This window comes from Primulina huaijiensis, chromosome 7 (genome assembly GCF_012295235.1).
Source record: "Primulina huaijiensis isolate GDHJ02 chromosome 7, ASM1229523v2, whole genome shotgun sequence".
Classification (NCBI taxonomy): Eukaryota; Viridiplantae; Streptophyta; class Magnoliopsida; order Lamiales; family Gesneriaceae; genus Primulina; species Primulina huaijiensis.
The window spans coordinates 21303385-21321265 of NC_133312.1; the positions used below are offsets into that span (position 1 = coordinate 21303385).

At 32.6% G+C, this 17881-nt stretch overlaps 2 protein-coding genes and 1 pseudogene across 2 annotated transcripts; 1 reads left to right on the plus strand and 2 right to left on the minus strand.

Moving 5' to 3' along the window:
* Positions 1-6919: 6919 nt before the first annotated feature.
* On the minus strand, positions 6920-10242 carry LOC140980275 (folate-biopterin transporter 1, chloroplastic-like; annotated as a pseudogene).
* A 681-nt stretch (positions 10243-10923) lies between these two features.
* LOC140981372 (proteasome subunit beta type-2-A-like) lies at positions 10924-13783 on the minus strand. The gene is made up of 3 exons (XM_073447754.1): positions 13463-13783; positions 12024-12147; positions 10924-11508 (listed from the first exon to the last, which is right to left on the minus strand). The coding sequence occupies exons 1-3, from the start codon at positions 13618-13620 to the stop codon at positions 11176-11178; spliced, it is 615 nt and encodes a 204-aa protein (XP_073303855.1). The 5' UTR covers positions 13621-13783; the 3' UTR covers positions 10924-11175.
* A 1121-nt stretch (positions 13784-14904) lies between these two features.
* Positions 14905-15725, plus strand: LOC140980693 (uncharacterized). Its single transcript, XM_073446697.1, has 2 exons — positions 14905-15318; positions 15544-15725. The coding sequence occupies exons 1-2, from the start codon at positions 14975-14977 to the stop codon at positions 15695-15697; spliced, it is 498 nt and encodes a 165-aa protein (XP_073302798.1). The 5' UTR covers positions 14905-14974; the 3' UTR covers positions 15698-15725.
* Positions 15726-17881: the final 2156 nt, after the last annotated feature.

A 17881-nucleotide genomic window follows, 5' to 3' on the forward strand; every position in this document is an offset into this window, starting at 1 on the left:
TCTGTAAACTTCAATGTCCCTCGAATTAAAAATGAGACAATTTGGTCGATAGGATAGGAACTGAGATCGATAAAATCCCTGATCAAAATATGAATTTTAAAAAAATAATGTATCATTCCTGAAAATAACCATGGTTCCAACTTCTAAGTGTAGGAGACGAGGTGTTTTTAATCCGATTGTATCACTTTCTTAAATTAAAGTTTGACCGAAATTACTTTCTTTAAATCTTACATAGTATCACGACGAGTATCTGAAATATTAACATATATGAGGATTATATTCTTAATTGAAACTTATAAGTTGTTCAATTTTTTTTCATTCTCATTTGACGTTACATCAGACCAAACACATATTTGTGGGGCTAATCTTGTGGTCCATCCTTCCATCTCCCTTAAAAATATTTATAGAAAGGCTAATTAATAGGATTCTTAATGTGCCTTTGCACTGTTTATATGCAACATTTTTTAATTTGTTCTTTTGGTAGAAGTTTTGTAATAATGGTTGGTAGTTACTTTCGGTTGACACGGTTTGAAAACTTCTTGTGGGATCAAGTAGAGGTAAATAAATAAATTTATTAATAATTCAAACTAACCCTATTTTTTATATTTTGATTGGCTCCTTAATTTGAGTTTTAATTATTTATATTTATATGATTTTTATTTTCGATTATCCATGGCTAGATAAAGAATTCCATATATGGTAAAAAAAATATTAAACACGAATAGATTGGTAATAATTACTCCAACCATAGAAAAATGAGTGTTTCTAAAGCCAAATCTAATATTTGGGAATGATGGGACAGTAATCTTTCCCAAAAATAAAAAATCAATTTCCACAATTTAAATATTAAAAATCCCGATGACTGATCATATATATGCATGCAATGATTGACCATATTAACTTGAATTATTTTCATGAACAAATCAGTATCAAGAAACCATTATTTATTTTAGTTTGAAACAAAATCACATGTTCTAGGGTGCAATAATTGTTCGTCATAAGCGAGCGGCCGACAAGTAGTGTTTAGGTTGTTGTTGGTTTAAAAGATTTAAATATATTTTTTTATAAAATGACAAACACTCGATCATATACGAATACAAAAAGTCATTTTATATGTTTAATCGAAATGAGACTTGTCAACATATTTGCCATATTCGCTACAACAATAAATGACTATTGTGACACTTTTTTGTAGACAATTTTAATTATATGTTGTTACAAATACTTACTAATGACACTTATAAAAAATTAATAATGTGTAAAATAAGAAAATCATATTATATTAGTTATCCTGACATTTTTAATTGATGTTATTTTTTATATGGAGGGAAACAATTATTTTTCTCACATCGTAAAAAATCATTAAAAAACTAAAATTTGTCGCTATATATAAATGTGAGAATATTTGGGTTGGAAAAATATTGGAGGAGGAAAAATAATTGTTTCCCTCCATATAAAAAATGACATCAATTAAAAATATCAAGATAACTAATCTAATATGTTTTTTTTATTTCCACATTTATTTTATCTATTTTTCCCTCCTCCAATATTTATCCAACCCAAATATTTTCACATTTGTTATTGTCACTATAAATTACGTACACGACACTTTTAGTTGTCATTATAAATTATTTTAACCGACATATAAATTTGTCATTAGTACTATAATAATAAAGCATGTATAAATGTATTTAAACATGAGTTTTCCTGACATTTAAAATTGTCATTATATGAATAATTAGTAACACGTATGAAGTTGTCATTAACATCTTATAATAACATTAAAAAATGTCAGGAAGTTTAAGACGACATTGTAATAAGGACATAGAGGTGTCTGTAATAGAGGACATAGAGGTGTCACTAAAACTTAAATATCACTAAATATTGAATATGATGATATTTATGAATGTCACCATAAACATTTATTCTTGTAGTGATTCTCAGTGCTTGAATAAAATAATTGGCTGCAGAGAAATGAGATGTGACGCAGCAAGAATGAAGCATATTGGTATATGTACTAATCAGTTTAATTTTTTTGTATTGGTGTCAACTGGTTTGGCCATGATTGAACATTTAAATCAGCAGATGGAGAGCAGTTAATGTAGGAACCCTTTTCTGACACATTTCATGGCTAACTAATGCATCTTGTTTCTGGTAGGTGAGGACCGAGCATCTTTGGGAAATTTACTCGCTTAATTTATGTGGGGAATACTCGATGGGAACAGCAAAAAAATGATATAAAGGGGCAGGAAATTCATTTTTATTTTTTATGAAATATATGCTATATATAGATATATAAAAGATCAGCAAAACTCATATATCTAGCCATATGTTTTGAATTCAACTCTTGATCATGAAGTTGCTAGATTATCCTTGATCTTTGGGGTGTCACCTTATTTACTTGGACTCATGTATACAAGCGAGCGTGCGCGTGTCTGTGGATCTACGATACCAAGTCGACCGCTCGGCTAAGTTGACCTGCCGATCATCAGAAGGTTGGTTTGGGATTGCCATTGAATTCAGTAGTTCTCGATCATAATACTGCAGTGTCACCGAGGAATAGACTGGGATTTCGTATATATATTCACTCGAACAAATGACTTCATGTTGGTTGATGTTTACTAACTCTAATATTGATATTATGTTTTAGTGATATGAAGAAAGGTGAAATTGCTAGGTATCATCCGACATTTTAGCCCTTGATAAATGCTATATTTGATTTGATTTTTTTTATTTTTTTTAATCTTTTTGCAATTTTGATCGGTCACGTTTTGGCACTTACATGATTTAAGCTGACATGTTTGTAGTGTTACATCAGTATTCCAACGAAAAAATTACTAAAATTGAAAATAAATGTCTAAAACTGATGTATGTCAATATACAAGATTAAAATCGCAAATAAGTTAACATATTTGACAAAAATTACAATTTTTCGATATTGAAAAACGAAATATACCATGTTGAACAGTAGCAATTATACCATTACGTCCCCGATAATTTCTAATTTTCTCATAAAGCTCGCCATGTTCTATGCCAGTGCAGTAATCATGTAATGCCCCCGTTGCCGTGAAAAATAAAATTTGAGCAATTTATGTCACAAATTTGAACATGTGATATGTCATTATCGTTGTTTGATATAGCCAGCCAACCTTTACGAGAGCAAATACAGTCACTATTCCTACCCACAAGTTTTATCCTTGAATATTTATTTAATCCAAGAAAGTCTAAAATTCAGCATTTCTTTCCAATTTTCGATGTTACTTGCTAACTTTTTATACACTCCATCTTTTAAATAAAAAAAATGGTAATGAAGTTTTCGGGCCACATTAAAAATTTATGGTCACATGAAAAGTGGTGTCATTGTTTAGTCCAAAAACATGTAAATTTGTTGTCGAGTAGGCAGCCGGCATTTGCAATGGCCACGTAGGAGTCTGCTGTGGATGTCCTTGGGTTATAGTCAAGCATGTCTTCAATGAATCATAGAAATTGTGTTGTTTTTGTCACGTCTTCTAACTTTATATAGAATGAAAATATATATATTTCACATAATCTTATAATTATTATTATTATAAATTAATTTTTTTCCTTACTATTTGTATGAATTTTAGAGAAAATAAATTTTTTTATCCAATAATTTTATCTAGCTATATTAAGTTTTTTCCATTAAATTTTCCAAAATTTAGTTTTGGTATGCTAACTTCGAATTTTTTTGGCTTTCAGTCTTATTTTGCCACACTCGTATGTTAACGTGGCATCGAAAATTGTTGAATTTTTTGATATTATGCAAATAATTGGACCAAAATCATCAAAAAAATAAAAGTTAATATATCAAAACCAAAATTTAAAAATTTAGTGGAACAAAACCCTAAATTAGACATGTCAGTGGACAAAAAAAAACCATATTCTCTAAATTTTATGTACATCATATAGTTAAATTAACATGTAATTTGCTCCAACCTCTAGTTTCTAGATTTTAATTAATTAGTTTCACCTAATCTTAATATGAATCGTGGCTTTTCTATTACATGCATATTACCTATAACACAGCCTCCCACCATGTTTAATTTCTTCAATTTGTTTTCTTTATCTTCTTAAAATTAAAATAGCTATCGAATATTATATGTTCGGTAGATATAATATTCCAAGATGACTTGCACTTTTGTAAATTTTTCTGCCGTGCCAAAATAAATAAACTTAATTATGTTCGGTGTACTTATTATCATTTGCATAATCCCATCAGCTAAATCGCATCTGGTGGATAGTATAAAGAATAAAAAGCCCTTCTTGTGCCCATAAATATTCAAGATTTGGTGCGTAAATTCACTTCACTTTTTTCCTTTTCAATTACATTATTACTCCATTATTTATATTAATTATACGTACTGACTTGAGTATCGGAGATGTTTCAACAGGAAGAATCCCTCCATCCTTTCATATGTTAATTAGTGTTTTTCATGTTCTTATTCGCTAGATAGACATCGGAACAAAGATTACTCTGATTGAAAAGTGTAGCACATTTTATCATACATGTAACTCCTTATTTCGAGGAGCATCACATATTTTATATATATATAATTATTATTACATAGGATGAAGAGGTTTTCCGCTATCATCTAGGTTTGAACTCAGACATCTACTCTAACGAGTGAGATTTGTGCTAATCCGTACAAGTGGGTGATATCACATAGTTTTTGTTGGAAATTTCAAGTAAATTTAAAGTTTGAATTAAAATTATGTATCATGAATGTGAGAGTGTCTTTTGGCTCTCCACATTCTTGAGTTAGTTGTGGCTCATTATTGTGGAAGTATCTTTTGACTTTCCACATCATTGAGTTTGTTGAAGACTTTTGGCTCTTCATATTCTTTAGTTAATGGGAAAATTAATTGAGTTAATTAATCTTGCATGACTCTTGGTGTGCATTTTGGGGCTTATAAATATTAGATTCATTTTCTCATTTCAAACACATGAAAATTTTATATCTTTCAAGCACTCTCTTGCTTTTCATATTGTTAGCTTTTCATTTGGTCTCTGTTAAATCTCGGTGATAAAGTAAAGGTACGTTTTCAATTCGTCGTAGTAGTGCCTCGTACTAAGTCACTGCTGGTTGTTCCGTTGTATAATGGGAAACAGTTGTCCATCGAGATCTTCAAAGCACATACTTGAGGGGACGAATCTGTTTTAAGGAAACTGTACACGCTACAGGCCTCGGTTTTGTTTTGATTTACTTTGCACGATATTCTTACTGTAAACATCTCACTTGTTTCGGCTATTGCTTTATCTTTACGAGTTCGTTTCAACGCTATTGTTGTTAGCATTTTATGTAACAGTTTTTACTTCTTCAAATTCATTACTTCATACATAATATATATGCACGCACTTACATATATGTGTGTGTGTGTGTGGCATAACTTTAAGCCATTTAAGTATACATTAGGACGTTACATTGTAAAAGATAATTACTTCTAATTGGCATTTCATTATTCAACTTAACTATTCTTCTCAACTTAGTTATAAGAAATCGAGTTAATTTATGTTAACTGTAGTCCATAATTTTCCCTAAGAAATCGACAAACACTTAATTCTACATATCATCAAATAGAACAAATATGTTTATATATATTTGTCAGGCTAATTGCATAATTAATTTTGAATGATTTGTTATCACATGATTATTATCGAGAAATTAATTTTGAATGATTTGTTATCACATGATTATTATCGAGATTGATATCGGTGGGGTGGTTTCAAATTAATATAATCACAATTATTGCACCAATTGCAATCATAGTTGAAAGAATATGTATTAATAGTAACACCATGTTAATTCTACTGCAACTATATCCAAGTTAGGCGTAAGCATTATATTCTTTGTCACAAGTTATATATATCATTACACATAATTGATTGAAAACATCATATTCTCAACAAACATTTATATACATTTGTCAAATGGTGATTAGGAAGTTACACTGAATCGGGTTTTAGATATAGTTGGAGCAATAATTGTTTTTTAAGACAGCTGTTAAAACAATGATATTCGAGTTATTATACGGTATAAAGTCGTGTTTTCAAAACTGGACTGGACTGACCGGCTCGATCGGGAACTGGTCGTTGTTTCGGTCCAGACCATATTTAAAAACATTTTTAACAGTCAAATTAATCAAAAAAGGTCAAAAATCAGTCGAACTTTTTGCTATTTTTCATTTTTTTAGAATTTAATTTTTTCTTATAAATTATTATTTGGATTTCAGATTTTGTTAAAAATATTATTTTAATAGTATTATAAGTTATTTTATTTATATTTTTTTGTTTAAAAAATATGTACAGTTACATTTTATATTTTGATTATATGTATATTGTTTGTATTTTAAATTTTGATGTATATATATTTATGATTTACATAAAAATTTAACATTTTATAATTTAAATTATATTATTTACTATATTATATCATTATTTTGTATAATATTGTTTGTATTTTAAATTTTGATGTATATATATTTATGATTTACATAAAAATTTAACATTTTATAATTTAAATTATATTATTTATAATTTTGTATAATATAACATTATTTTGGCCCGACAATATCGTTTTATGACCCATGTGAGGCTTAGATTAGTTTCCACGTGAGAGGTTCCCTATGAGGGATAATATGGGCTCATCCTGTATCCCCCAATCATGTCTCATCTTTGCAAGAACTCGTCCAAGAATGTCTCCTCATTTTTTTATTTTTTATTTTTACTCTTTTGATATAAAGAAATCATAATATTAATGATATGTACATATTTGTAAGTTAAATCTTTTAACTGAAAAGGGACACTTTTCAAGAAACCATTATAGAATCCAACACCAACAATTGATGCGACTGAAGTTACAAGCTTCACACGTCCAAGAAATTGACCTGAAAACAGAAAACTTTTAAGTTCATAGTTATCTGCAAAAATAAAATTGAGGGGATGAATCAACAAACGTGAAGTAAAACATAGCAGAATCAGAATGTGGAGTTGCTTGCCATAGGAAAAATGAACACGGTTGGGAGAAATACATCGGCCTGCTTAATGGTATCCCACAGTTGAATTATACTCTGTTTTGAGGTTTGAACAAACGCAGAGCCGCCCAACAAAAGATTCTGCCCTCTAGCTGAGCCAAAAACTGGCTGCTGCTCTTTAACAAGAACAGCAACTGCAGATGTTATCAGTGGAAGCATTGCTGTTAGTCCAAAGACAGACCTGCGAGTATTGAGAAGTATACTGAACCAGAAGAACCAATGCGAGAAAAAATATGATGATAACAATTAACAAGTGCAGAATGCATGGCATACCTATCACCATATGTACCCACCAAAGAGCCGCTAAAGTAGGAACTCACAATTCCACCAAAAGCTGAGGAACTCCAGCATAAAGACTGAAGAGATCCTGACGTGCTTTGTGATTCACCACGAGCCCTCTCCACTATCATCGAGTCCACAACCTGAAAGATTCTTTGTCTTAACAGGTTTGTGATGAGTCTATCAAATGACACCCAAAAGATCAACAACAATGTCACACAGTAATGCCTCTGAAACTCCAATCTTTTGAGCTCGTGAATTAGATATAAGAGAAATTGGCCAAAATGACTTCCACACCACTCACTTTTGGACTCAGAGAAGCTCCATCACAGATCGCACTAACATAATACATCAATAAACTCATTAAAGAAATGAAACTCGCAACATACTTTGGCCAGTTCAAACTACAATTCCATCCCATGTACTACATAGATTCAAATAAAAAAGGATGATGACATTCATTTTATCTGTCCCCAAAATTAAAGGGAACGAGTACTAACAACGTCTGAATATGCGACAGAAAGATATCCAAGAAGTATGCAGAAGGCTGTTGACAAAAGTGGTCACCAAAGCCCATGAGAGAGCTCCCAGAAGTCCAGAAAGAACCAAATATGACCTTCTTCGATACCCAAAAAGCGAAATGGAATCACTACAACAATGCATCAGAGAAAGGGTTAGGAAATTAATAACATGAAAAGTAAAAAAATGAGAAGATCAATAATCAATGTGAGTTAATACTCACTTGATGAAACCATAAAGGGGCTTAACAATCCACGGCGGCGATGAGATACCACCAGATATGACAGCTGTCTAGTCAACCATGCAAAGATGAGTACTCAATATGTTTGACAGGATAAAAAGAAACAATATTGCTTTAAAATCAGACTCAATAAACGCATGAAATAATTTTCTCCGAACTAGAAATAATGTGTACAAGTATTCAAATTACATGGCGAGCTAAATTTTTGTGTCAAAATGATGTAAACTAGTATTAGTGAATAGGCACAAATTCAAGCAGTAACAACAATGCATATAAAAGAACCCCAGAGTTCGTACCACACCTTAATTCCAATGTTATGGCCACAATATAAATAAATATATCATTTAATTTTTCTTTCCCAGTAAAGTCATAACACAAATAAACACAGTTTTGAAAATTCGCTGATTTTATTCATTTCCAAAATCCACATAATTCTAAGTTTCAACCGTTAGCACGTCCACCCATGAACTGAGACCTAATCCAACAACTATGATTACCTCAGCAGGGCCCAGATGGAGGTCATCTTTTAAGTAAAAACTGACTGCAAGCCTAGAGAGACCCAAGACACCTTGGACAAAATATACCATAGCAACTGCAATATTATCCGGGGTTAAGTACACACCAAATAATCGGATGGACTACATAGAATATCGTCTTTTGCGAACACCATTGTTACTGGATGAGGTGGATTCTTCATCTACTTCGGTTGTGAATGTTTCCCCTTTCTCTACAAATTAATGAAAAGGCATGAGAGAAACAGGGACAAAGATGAAACTTGAAGCAATAACATACCAAGAGCTATTACAAAATAATATGCAAACAGACATAGTAGCTCACATGCAAAAAGAAAACGAGCCATTTTATGGTCAGAACCATGGATTTATAGTTTCAAGTTTTCATAGAAAGTGTGAAATTCTTTTGAATGGCAAGTACCACAATGAGGTGGCTATTGAACACTCGTGCATAGTTACCAGAAGCACAAGGCTCTTTAAGGCATATGAGTATCTTAGCACTTAGTCGCAACGATCGAACGAGTTGCGTCTTATTCAAGGGATATTATTAAATATTTGAAGAAAATGTCAACACGTGGAGTCTAGTATTTGCTTTATAAGTTATTAAATGTCAATAAACAAAAAAACATTCATTAATCTACAAGTAAAATATATAACTATATTCTTGATTCTTTCGCTGAATTTATTAATACTACATTTTTGTGTGCTTAGAAGGCGCTTTGAAACTTTAATGTGCACCAAAATTGGAGCTTAATTGTTCAGGCATGCGCTTCATTGAGTGGATGTGCCCATAGCTCGTAGCAAGGCGCAACTCGGAGCCTCACCTTAAGTCAGGCACATGTCTTATGAGCATATAATAACTTTATATTCAAATTATTGGCATTGCCACCAACTCGATTATTAACAAATAAAAGCTTCATGTTTCTTTCCTAATTAATTTATTTTTCCAACTTCTAAACTTTGAAGATCATCAAATCAGAACAATATCAGAAAGGAGTCTATTTGATTCAATCTAGCAATTCATAGTAAACAAGAGTATCACAATCTTATCTTCCTGAAGAACTTAATTTTAGTTCGAATTACTTTATCGAATTTAACAGTAGATCAAACCTGCAGATCTATTCTTACTTATTAAATGTTCGATCCACAACTAAGTTAGAACCCCGAGTGTGCAGTCAACGACCGTTAACTGTATTTTTTATACTAAAAAAGTGAACACCTGTCTTTCTCAGATAACTCGCATAACACAGAGCACTAGCCAACAAAAGCGAATAACAAATCATTATGGATCAAGATGCAACCTTTAATCTCGATCATCACGAAAAATGTAAAAGAAATCCGAAATGCACACACACAAGACTTACGACATCTGGGTTCCAACAAGGTTCGGATTCTAAGTCGCGGCTGAGAGAGGTGGATTGAAAAGGTACGGGGGCAGACATGTTTAAAACGGCGGCGGCTAACATCGGGTTCTACGGCAGATGGCGTATAATAGATGAAGTGACGGAGATAAGGGGAAAGGGTGAGAAAGGTGAAAACACCATTTCGTGAGGGTAAAATTGGAATGAAATTTGCCTTATAGTTTGCCATTTACGATCATTTATGCGCGGAAAGAGGAGATGGGAGGGGAAAAGTGTCGCGATGAAGCTGGAAGAGGTTATGAAAGGACAAAACTACCCCTGCTGACTGCTGAGTGTTGAGTTGAGTGGAGTGCCAAGTGGTTATCAATAATGACCAAGAAAAATTTGTTTCACACCCCAAACAATATCTTTTCAATTCTAAAAAATTATCGGGAAAAAAAATAAAAAAATATTGGCTCTTTTCATTTTTTGTGTTAATATAATTACTTTTATTTTCATGGTTTTGAATGTTTGTTGTTCGTTGAAAATCTGCAATTGATGTATCAAAAAAACCTGAAAATTATGCCCAACTCAATCGACATCGTGCATTAATTGCTATATATGTATTCTGGCCGAGATCGCAGAAAACAATGAAGAAGAAAGTTCTTTTTATTTTTTAATGAAAAAATTCAATTTTTATAATTCAAAAACAAAGAGAGAAAAAAAAAGATTTTTTTAAATCTTGGTCAACTATCTTTCTAAGAGAAAAACCTCCTCTAACCATTGTTATTTTACAAATTTTTCAAAAAAAAAGAACAAAAATTGTATTCAATGAATTATATTAAAGTTCATTCTTGTGCGTTTAAAGAACAACAATATCGATATAAGATTCAAAATTGATATTTTGACTTCATTTATAATATCTTATTTTTAACGAAATTCTGACACAACTTGACAGGAAAACGTAAAACAAATGAGCAAAAATAATAATCATGATAATTCGAATAAAATTGTTTCAACTTACCTTACATGCACAACCAAATGAATGAGCAACTTACCTCAAATGACAAAGCGAGCCGTGCACGTCAAATTTGCTTGAAGCTACAAGAATTCGAGTAAATTGCAAATCAAAGATAGAAGTGCCTTTAGAAAACATATCCCACAAGTCATTTGAAGTTTTTCAGTGTATTAATGAAAACTAAAGAAGTTTCAGAAACCCTTCAAAAAAGGGTCAAGCTGCAGGAACATGGGAATCCTTGATCGACTCACGCCAAGCATGTATCCTAGCCCCATCTTTGTCGACGATTTTGATTACAAAGTTTGGTGGAGCAACGACCAACCTTGTACGAATTTCTAATATGCACTTATCCACCAACTCGATAGCTTCTTCGACTGTCATGTCTTGACGGTAGTGCCTATCCATCATGGCGAGAGCAAAGTAGGATCCATAACCAAATGCAGCTTTATCAACCTTGTGAAGTGATGCGATGTAATCAAGGAAATATAGAGATGGGCCTACGTCCTTGTCGTAACCGCCTAGTATGATATTCACCATGTATGGATTCTGAAAAACAAAAATCAACAAGTTAAACTGTGTCAAAAGTATATAATACCAGTACACCGGATTATAGGGGTTATTTTGAATGACTTTATATGATATAATCGTCAATTAACTTCACAAAATAAACAATTGTGCAAACTAGTTGCTAGCATGGCTCATTGTGTAGTATTTCGCTTGTGCAGATCTGTGGGAATGAGACGTGACAAAATATGCCAAATAAAGATGTTTAAGCAATTACTTCAGCTCACTAGTCATCATTTGACTAAAATATACTAGTGCCAAGGTGGCTTCAGAAACTGGAGGGTTTAGACCCAAACCTAAACTAAATCATTTGGCAATTAACAGGTGCTTTCTTTATTTGATATTAAAAGCCAAACGTGAACACCCTCTTCTATTATTTTATTCTTCTTTTGATGCACAAACGTAATCTTAAAAACCAAGTGATAGAAGGCAGACTGCGAGAAATGAAAGAAAGTGATAAATTCGTCATGGAGAAATCTCTAAAGAGAAAACTATACCTTTCTCAAGGCTGTGGCAAGCTCGCCTCTGGTGAAGTTTGCGGCAGCTGCAGTTGTGAGGGGAATTCCATTGCGAAATTGGTACAACGCCACATTCTTCTGTATGTACTCTGTGAACTGGACCCTAAAGCATCATCCCGCAAAAAGAAAATAATTGCCACCCACAGTTTCATTCAACAGAAACAACAAAGTGGATCATGCAAAACATGTGAACCATAACAGGGGATGTTTATCCAGAATTCAAGCATACATTATCAAACAGGATTTCAAAAATCTGAACTTCTCAAAACATCCAAAAATGTATAATCGTAAAACTTAAACAAAAACAATGTCACTCACCCAAATCAGCAGATAGATAACAAGAAAAAAGGGTCTAGATACCAAAGCTATTAACTGAAAAAAAGTTATCTTAACTGGAAATCAGTGATAGCTAATTATTATTGCAATACTAATACATAAAAACTTGGGAAAATAAAATCCGGAAACAGAAACACAACAAGGCAACATTAAATGTCAGAACCATAAGAGAAAGAAACCTCCCATCACAACGAATGTCATCATAAACAGAATGTAGGAAATTCAGAAACCAAATACCTTAAACAACAGACTTTCCTAGTAAAATAAAATCCGGAAACAGAAACACAAGGCAACATGAAATGTCAGAAAGATGCGAGAAAGAAACCTCCCATCACAACGAAAGTCATCATAAACAGAATGTAGGAAATTCAGAAACCAAATACCTTAAACAACAGACTTTCCTAGAAATCTCATTGTTTGTAAATACTATTTAACTTGGAGTTAATATAATTTAAAAGGACTCCGTAGTTTTTCATGCAAGAAACTACAATCTCGCGGAAATCAAAAATTACATGACAAAATATCCCTCCAATCATTAGCAGGAAAAAGTTGTGGGACACGAGTATAGAAACTTGTAAGATACTTAACAAAAAATAGACATTCCGTTTCCAATCAGTTAAGCACAAGAAATTTCATTCAATTATGGGTTTTGTATAACAACTATATCGATAATATGTTCAGAGTATGTCGAGAATGATAAAATATATACAACATGCAGAAAATAAATGAAAAACATACGACTCTCAGTGAAAAATTGTCCATCATAAACATAAAGAATGTGAACCCAGTAAGAGAATACATTTAACAGAAATAAAATTACACATAGCGAGAAAACCAAGAACAACCATAAAATGAAACAAAGAAGCTAACTTTAGTTCGAAACAATAAACACACATCTCCGCCTCTAAAAAGGATGTACAGCGTCAACATTTCAGAATAAAACTTCGCATCGAATCTATGTACTAAACTGAATAAATCACAACCAGAAAAGTAAATTTCAAACAGATCACGAGATACCATAAAATGCAATTAAATTACTAAGTGAAAAACAAATTCTTAAGCAATTGAAAAGAGGATTTCACCGGTCTCCAGTTTCTCCAGATGCTCCCATGAGCTTGTGAGAATCTAAGACCATGATCTTGTCCTCGTTCGTCTTGTGCACAAGAATACTGTGAACGGCGGATGTGTCAGCCGCCACTATCGCGAAATCTTTACCCACCAATCCAAATACTGACTCCATATTTTCCCCAACTCCACACTTTTGAAATCAGATTCCAATATGTTCTGCTTTGCTTTTCAGCTCAATCTTCTCTGAATTTAGGGTTTTGTGATTTGTACCCTATTTTTCTTTTCCAGAAATGGAGACGAGTATTTTAACATGGAAGGGAAAATCGTGTCTTGGTGAACAAGAATGTTAAAGCGTGTTGCTGCTACAAATCGCGTTTTAATTAAAAATCGTGTGTTAGTTTCAGGCCTGATATATACTTGAATGGGCCTTGAAAGTTTCTTAGCCCATAATAATATTCTGGATAATTTTCACGTATGATATATGATAATAAATGTTATAATCATTTTTAAAAAATAATAGATTTCATTTAAATTATTTAAAAGTAAAATTTATATTAGCCCACCTGTTTAAGACTCTTTTTGGCTTGAGTAAGTCTCTTGTGAGACGATCTCACGAATATTTATCTGTGAGACAGGTCAATCCTACCGATATTTACAATAAAAATTAATTCTCTTAGCATAAAAAGTAATATTTTTTCATGGCTGACCCAAATAAGATATTTGTCTCACAAAATACGACTTGTGAGATAGTCTCGCGCAAGTTTTTGTGCTTTGGGGGCTAATTAAACATATCTTCAATATTTGAAATAATTTAATAACAATTTATAGTTTTAATTATAAAAAACAATTACAATTAGAAATAACAAATTATAAAATATAATGATCAGGATTTTATTCATGGCATTTGATGTATGTATTTACATAGAGTTTTTTATTAAAAAATAGAAATTAAATTTATTTATTGATTCCAAATAACATTAATTTACTCGATAATCTTTTTTCTAACTTGACATGTAATGATGCAAGACCCCAATAAGGACATGTGATGCCGTGACGGTTAAAGAGTTTCATGCAAGAATCCTACCGGCCTTTGTAAACCAGACTTCTTGTTGATTTAATTTTTTTTTTTTTACAAAAACTAACGTGACGTCGTTTTATAGGTCAATTTTGTTAAAACTATCTACAACTCGACTCATGTAAAGAATCAATTAACTCGTTGATTCCGGATAACATTAGTTTACTAGATAATTCTATTCGTACACATGTAAAGAATCAAGAACCCAAGGGTCCCATGCGAAATCAAACCCTTTTTAATGTTAGAATCCAAATCCTAATCCGAATCGAAATCCTCAAAGTTTGCAAAAAATTTCTCCCGATATCTATATAAACACCTCTCCTATCTATGTATATTTCTCTCAAATCTTCTACCAGCATTAATTAGCTAGACTCACGAAAATTGTTGGCGCACTCAAATTCTCAAAATTTTCCTCTATTTTTTTATCAAGAAAACAAGTGAAACGTAACCCATGGCGGCTAGACGACTGATACGATCCTCTAGCATGGGACAATCTGCAGATCTTCTTCGTTCCTTTAACCGTGATATCAACCCCCCTGTCCCACGGATGGTTTCAAAGGAACAGAAAACCGAGCCAAACCTAAATCCGGCGAAGAAAGATGTGGCGTCGTCGCCAGCACCGGCACTGATCCAGAAGCGAGAACCCCCGAAGGTGTTGGCTGAGAAGCCAAGAAAGTGTATCTTCGAGTTCCCTTCACCACCACGTGTTGAGAAACAAAGCAGCGATTATTTTCTTGATGCATGTGCCTTGTGCAAGAAGAAATTAGATTTCAAGGAAGATATATTTATGTACAGGTACGTACATAATTTCTTCATATAATATTAGATTAATCTCCACCATGTAACATTAATCCGAATTTAAAGATAAACCTTTTAAAAATGGTTTAGTGAAACCTTCGAATATCAAGATTTATAGGATTATAAACATTTAGAAAATATATTTTTTTTGGGTTCAAAGAAATTTAATATGTCAAGTATATTATTCCAGATTAACACATTCTTTTAATTGTTGTTATGCAGTGATAAAGCGTTTTGTTCTCCAGACTGTCGAGATGATCAGATTGCGTTGGACGAGAAGTTTAATCCTCCGTCGCCAACTCGAAATCAGCAAACACGATTCATTTGCAAAGATAAAGGACGTTGGAAGACCAAATTCAATTTCAAAAGGGCATAAGCTTCGGCCAGATTAAGATGTGCTTAGGGTTTAGTTTTCAGTATAAACTGGTTTTAGAATTGTTTAGTACAAAAATATTTTTTAATTCATGTATCTATTTTATTTTTTTAATTTTTTTATTGACAAACTTAATCTTTATATTGCTATAATCAAACCATCTGGATTTAGTTTCCCCAGTATCGGATGTGTAATTGAGGCTAGCTAGGTTTAATTTAGGTAGATGTTGACTTTAAATTTTAACCAGTATCTCACTCGTGCGATGGACAAATTATATTTAGTATATATTATGATTAAAAATTGGATAATGTGAAAATTTTGGCTGCAATTCGTGCTAACAAAATATTAGTACAAATTATAAAACACTATAAAAAAATAGTTGGAATAGCGACGGTTTTTGGTAAACCGTTGCTATTATAGCGACGGTTTTTTATAAACCAACGCACATGTAGCGACGACTTATGCAAAAACCGTCGCCTTTTCATTTAGCGACGGTTTTTGATCAACTGTCGCTATGTTANTAATGTGAGGGGTTTTGTTTAACACAAAAGTTCAGAAACAATAAACTCATGTGTATCAGATTTTAGTCATGTTGTGTGTCGGTGTTGTTAACACATATTCACAACATGCAGCGGAATGTATTATTATCACATACATAAACTTTAATAACCAGAATTAGATGGATTAAATTATTTATAAGCCAACTGTTGGCTAGGGATTTTATTGTTAGAGTAGATGCCCTGCAAGCCAACTGTTGGCTATGGATTTTATTGACTCAGTTGTAATAAACAATTTTTATTTTAATATAATTTAAATTTTAATGGTTTCTTTTTACTTTATCTGTATATCCATGCAAACTGCATAGATAAAGTCCTTGATTATGCTTTAAAACAAATGAATCGTAATTCGATGTTGAAACTCATTTGTAAATACTGCATAATCTAAATTCGTTCTTAGTCGATTCAGCCGCCTAAAACATGGATAAAGGTCGCTTGAGCTTGAGACTAGCATATGGGATGTTGTATACTGCGTTTTTTGGTACGGGCATAGAGATGTCCAAATATGCAGATGGGTAGTCATATTACGAACAGTCATCCCTCGGACTTTCCAAGTGGTTATCATTCATCGAGAGGATAAGTCCGTGGTTATGATTGTGCACAATTAGTCCTTACGACCCGCGACAACACTGAGGCTCTATATGCTAGGGCTGTGCTTTGACTCGTTTACCGGCTCTAGGAGAGTCATCAGGTGGCGAGGTTGGGTACAGTTGCGACACATATAGGAGCCAGTGCATTGCAGTCGGGGATTCACCGCTCACATACAGATGTGGATATCCTATGTGATCTGAAGTAATAATAGTGCATGGAATCTCTGGCCAGAGTATGAGATGTACGTTGGAGAAGGAGTTTTTCAAATAATACACGCGATGCCACTATTATATGTGTCACATAGTTATCGAATTAATATGCAACCCTCGATGAACCAATGGTTGCAGATTCGATCGGGATATATGAGATGAATGGATCATACTGTACGTTTATCATAATCGACTGGTTCTTGTAGGCACTATCAGTGATACCTAGGGGATCATGGGGCGATGCTACTAGACGCTCTTACCATGATCCGATGGGTGCAATCAGAAATGAGTTCCGACATTCTTAATCAAGGTGTTAATGAAAAGAATGGGGCTAACTAGTGTAGCCCGAATAAGAATAAATGTTATTCTGAATCACTAGGAGTTGTGAACTCACGGCTAGCTGTATCCCTGAACCATTGAGGGTCATACAAGCACCGGATCGTTTGTTCTCATTGAGAGAATAAATTCAAGAAGTTGAATTTAAATTATGATATAGTAAATTCAAGGAGTTGGATTTATGATAATTAAATTTTGGGAGAATAAATTCAAAGGAGATGAATTTATAAAATTTGATAATTTAATTTATTAAACTCAAAAGTTGAGTTTATTAAATATTAAGTTTTTGGAGATGATAAATTCAAGGAGTTGAATTTATAATTTAAATATTAAATTCAAATGTTGAATTTATAATGTATTTAATTTATTAAGCTCAAAAGTTGAGTTAATTAAATATAGTGGGAAGTATGTTTAATGGGCTTGTAGGATTACAAATCCAACATACCAAATAAATAAAGTTATTAATGGACCTTGATTAATTAATTAAACTAGTT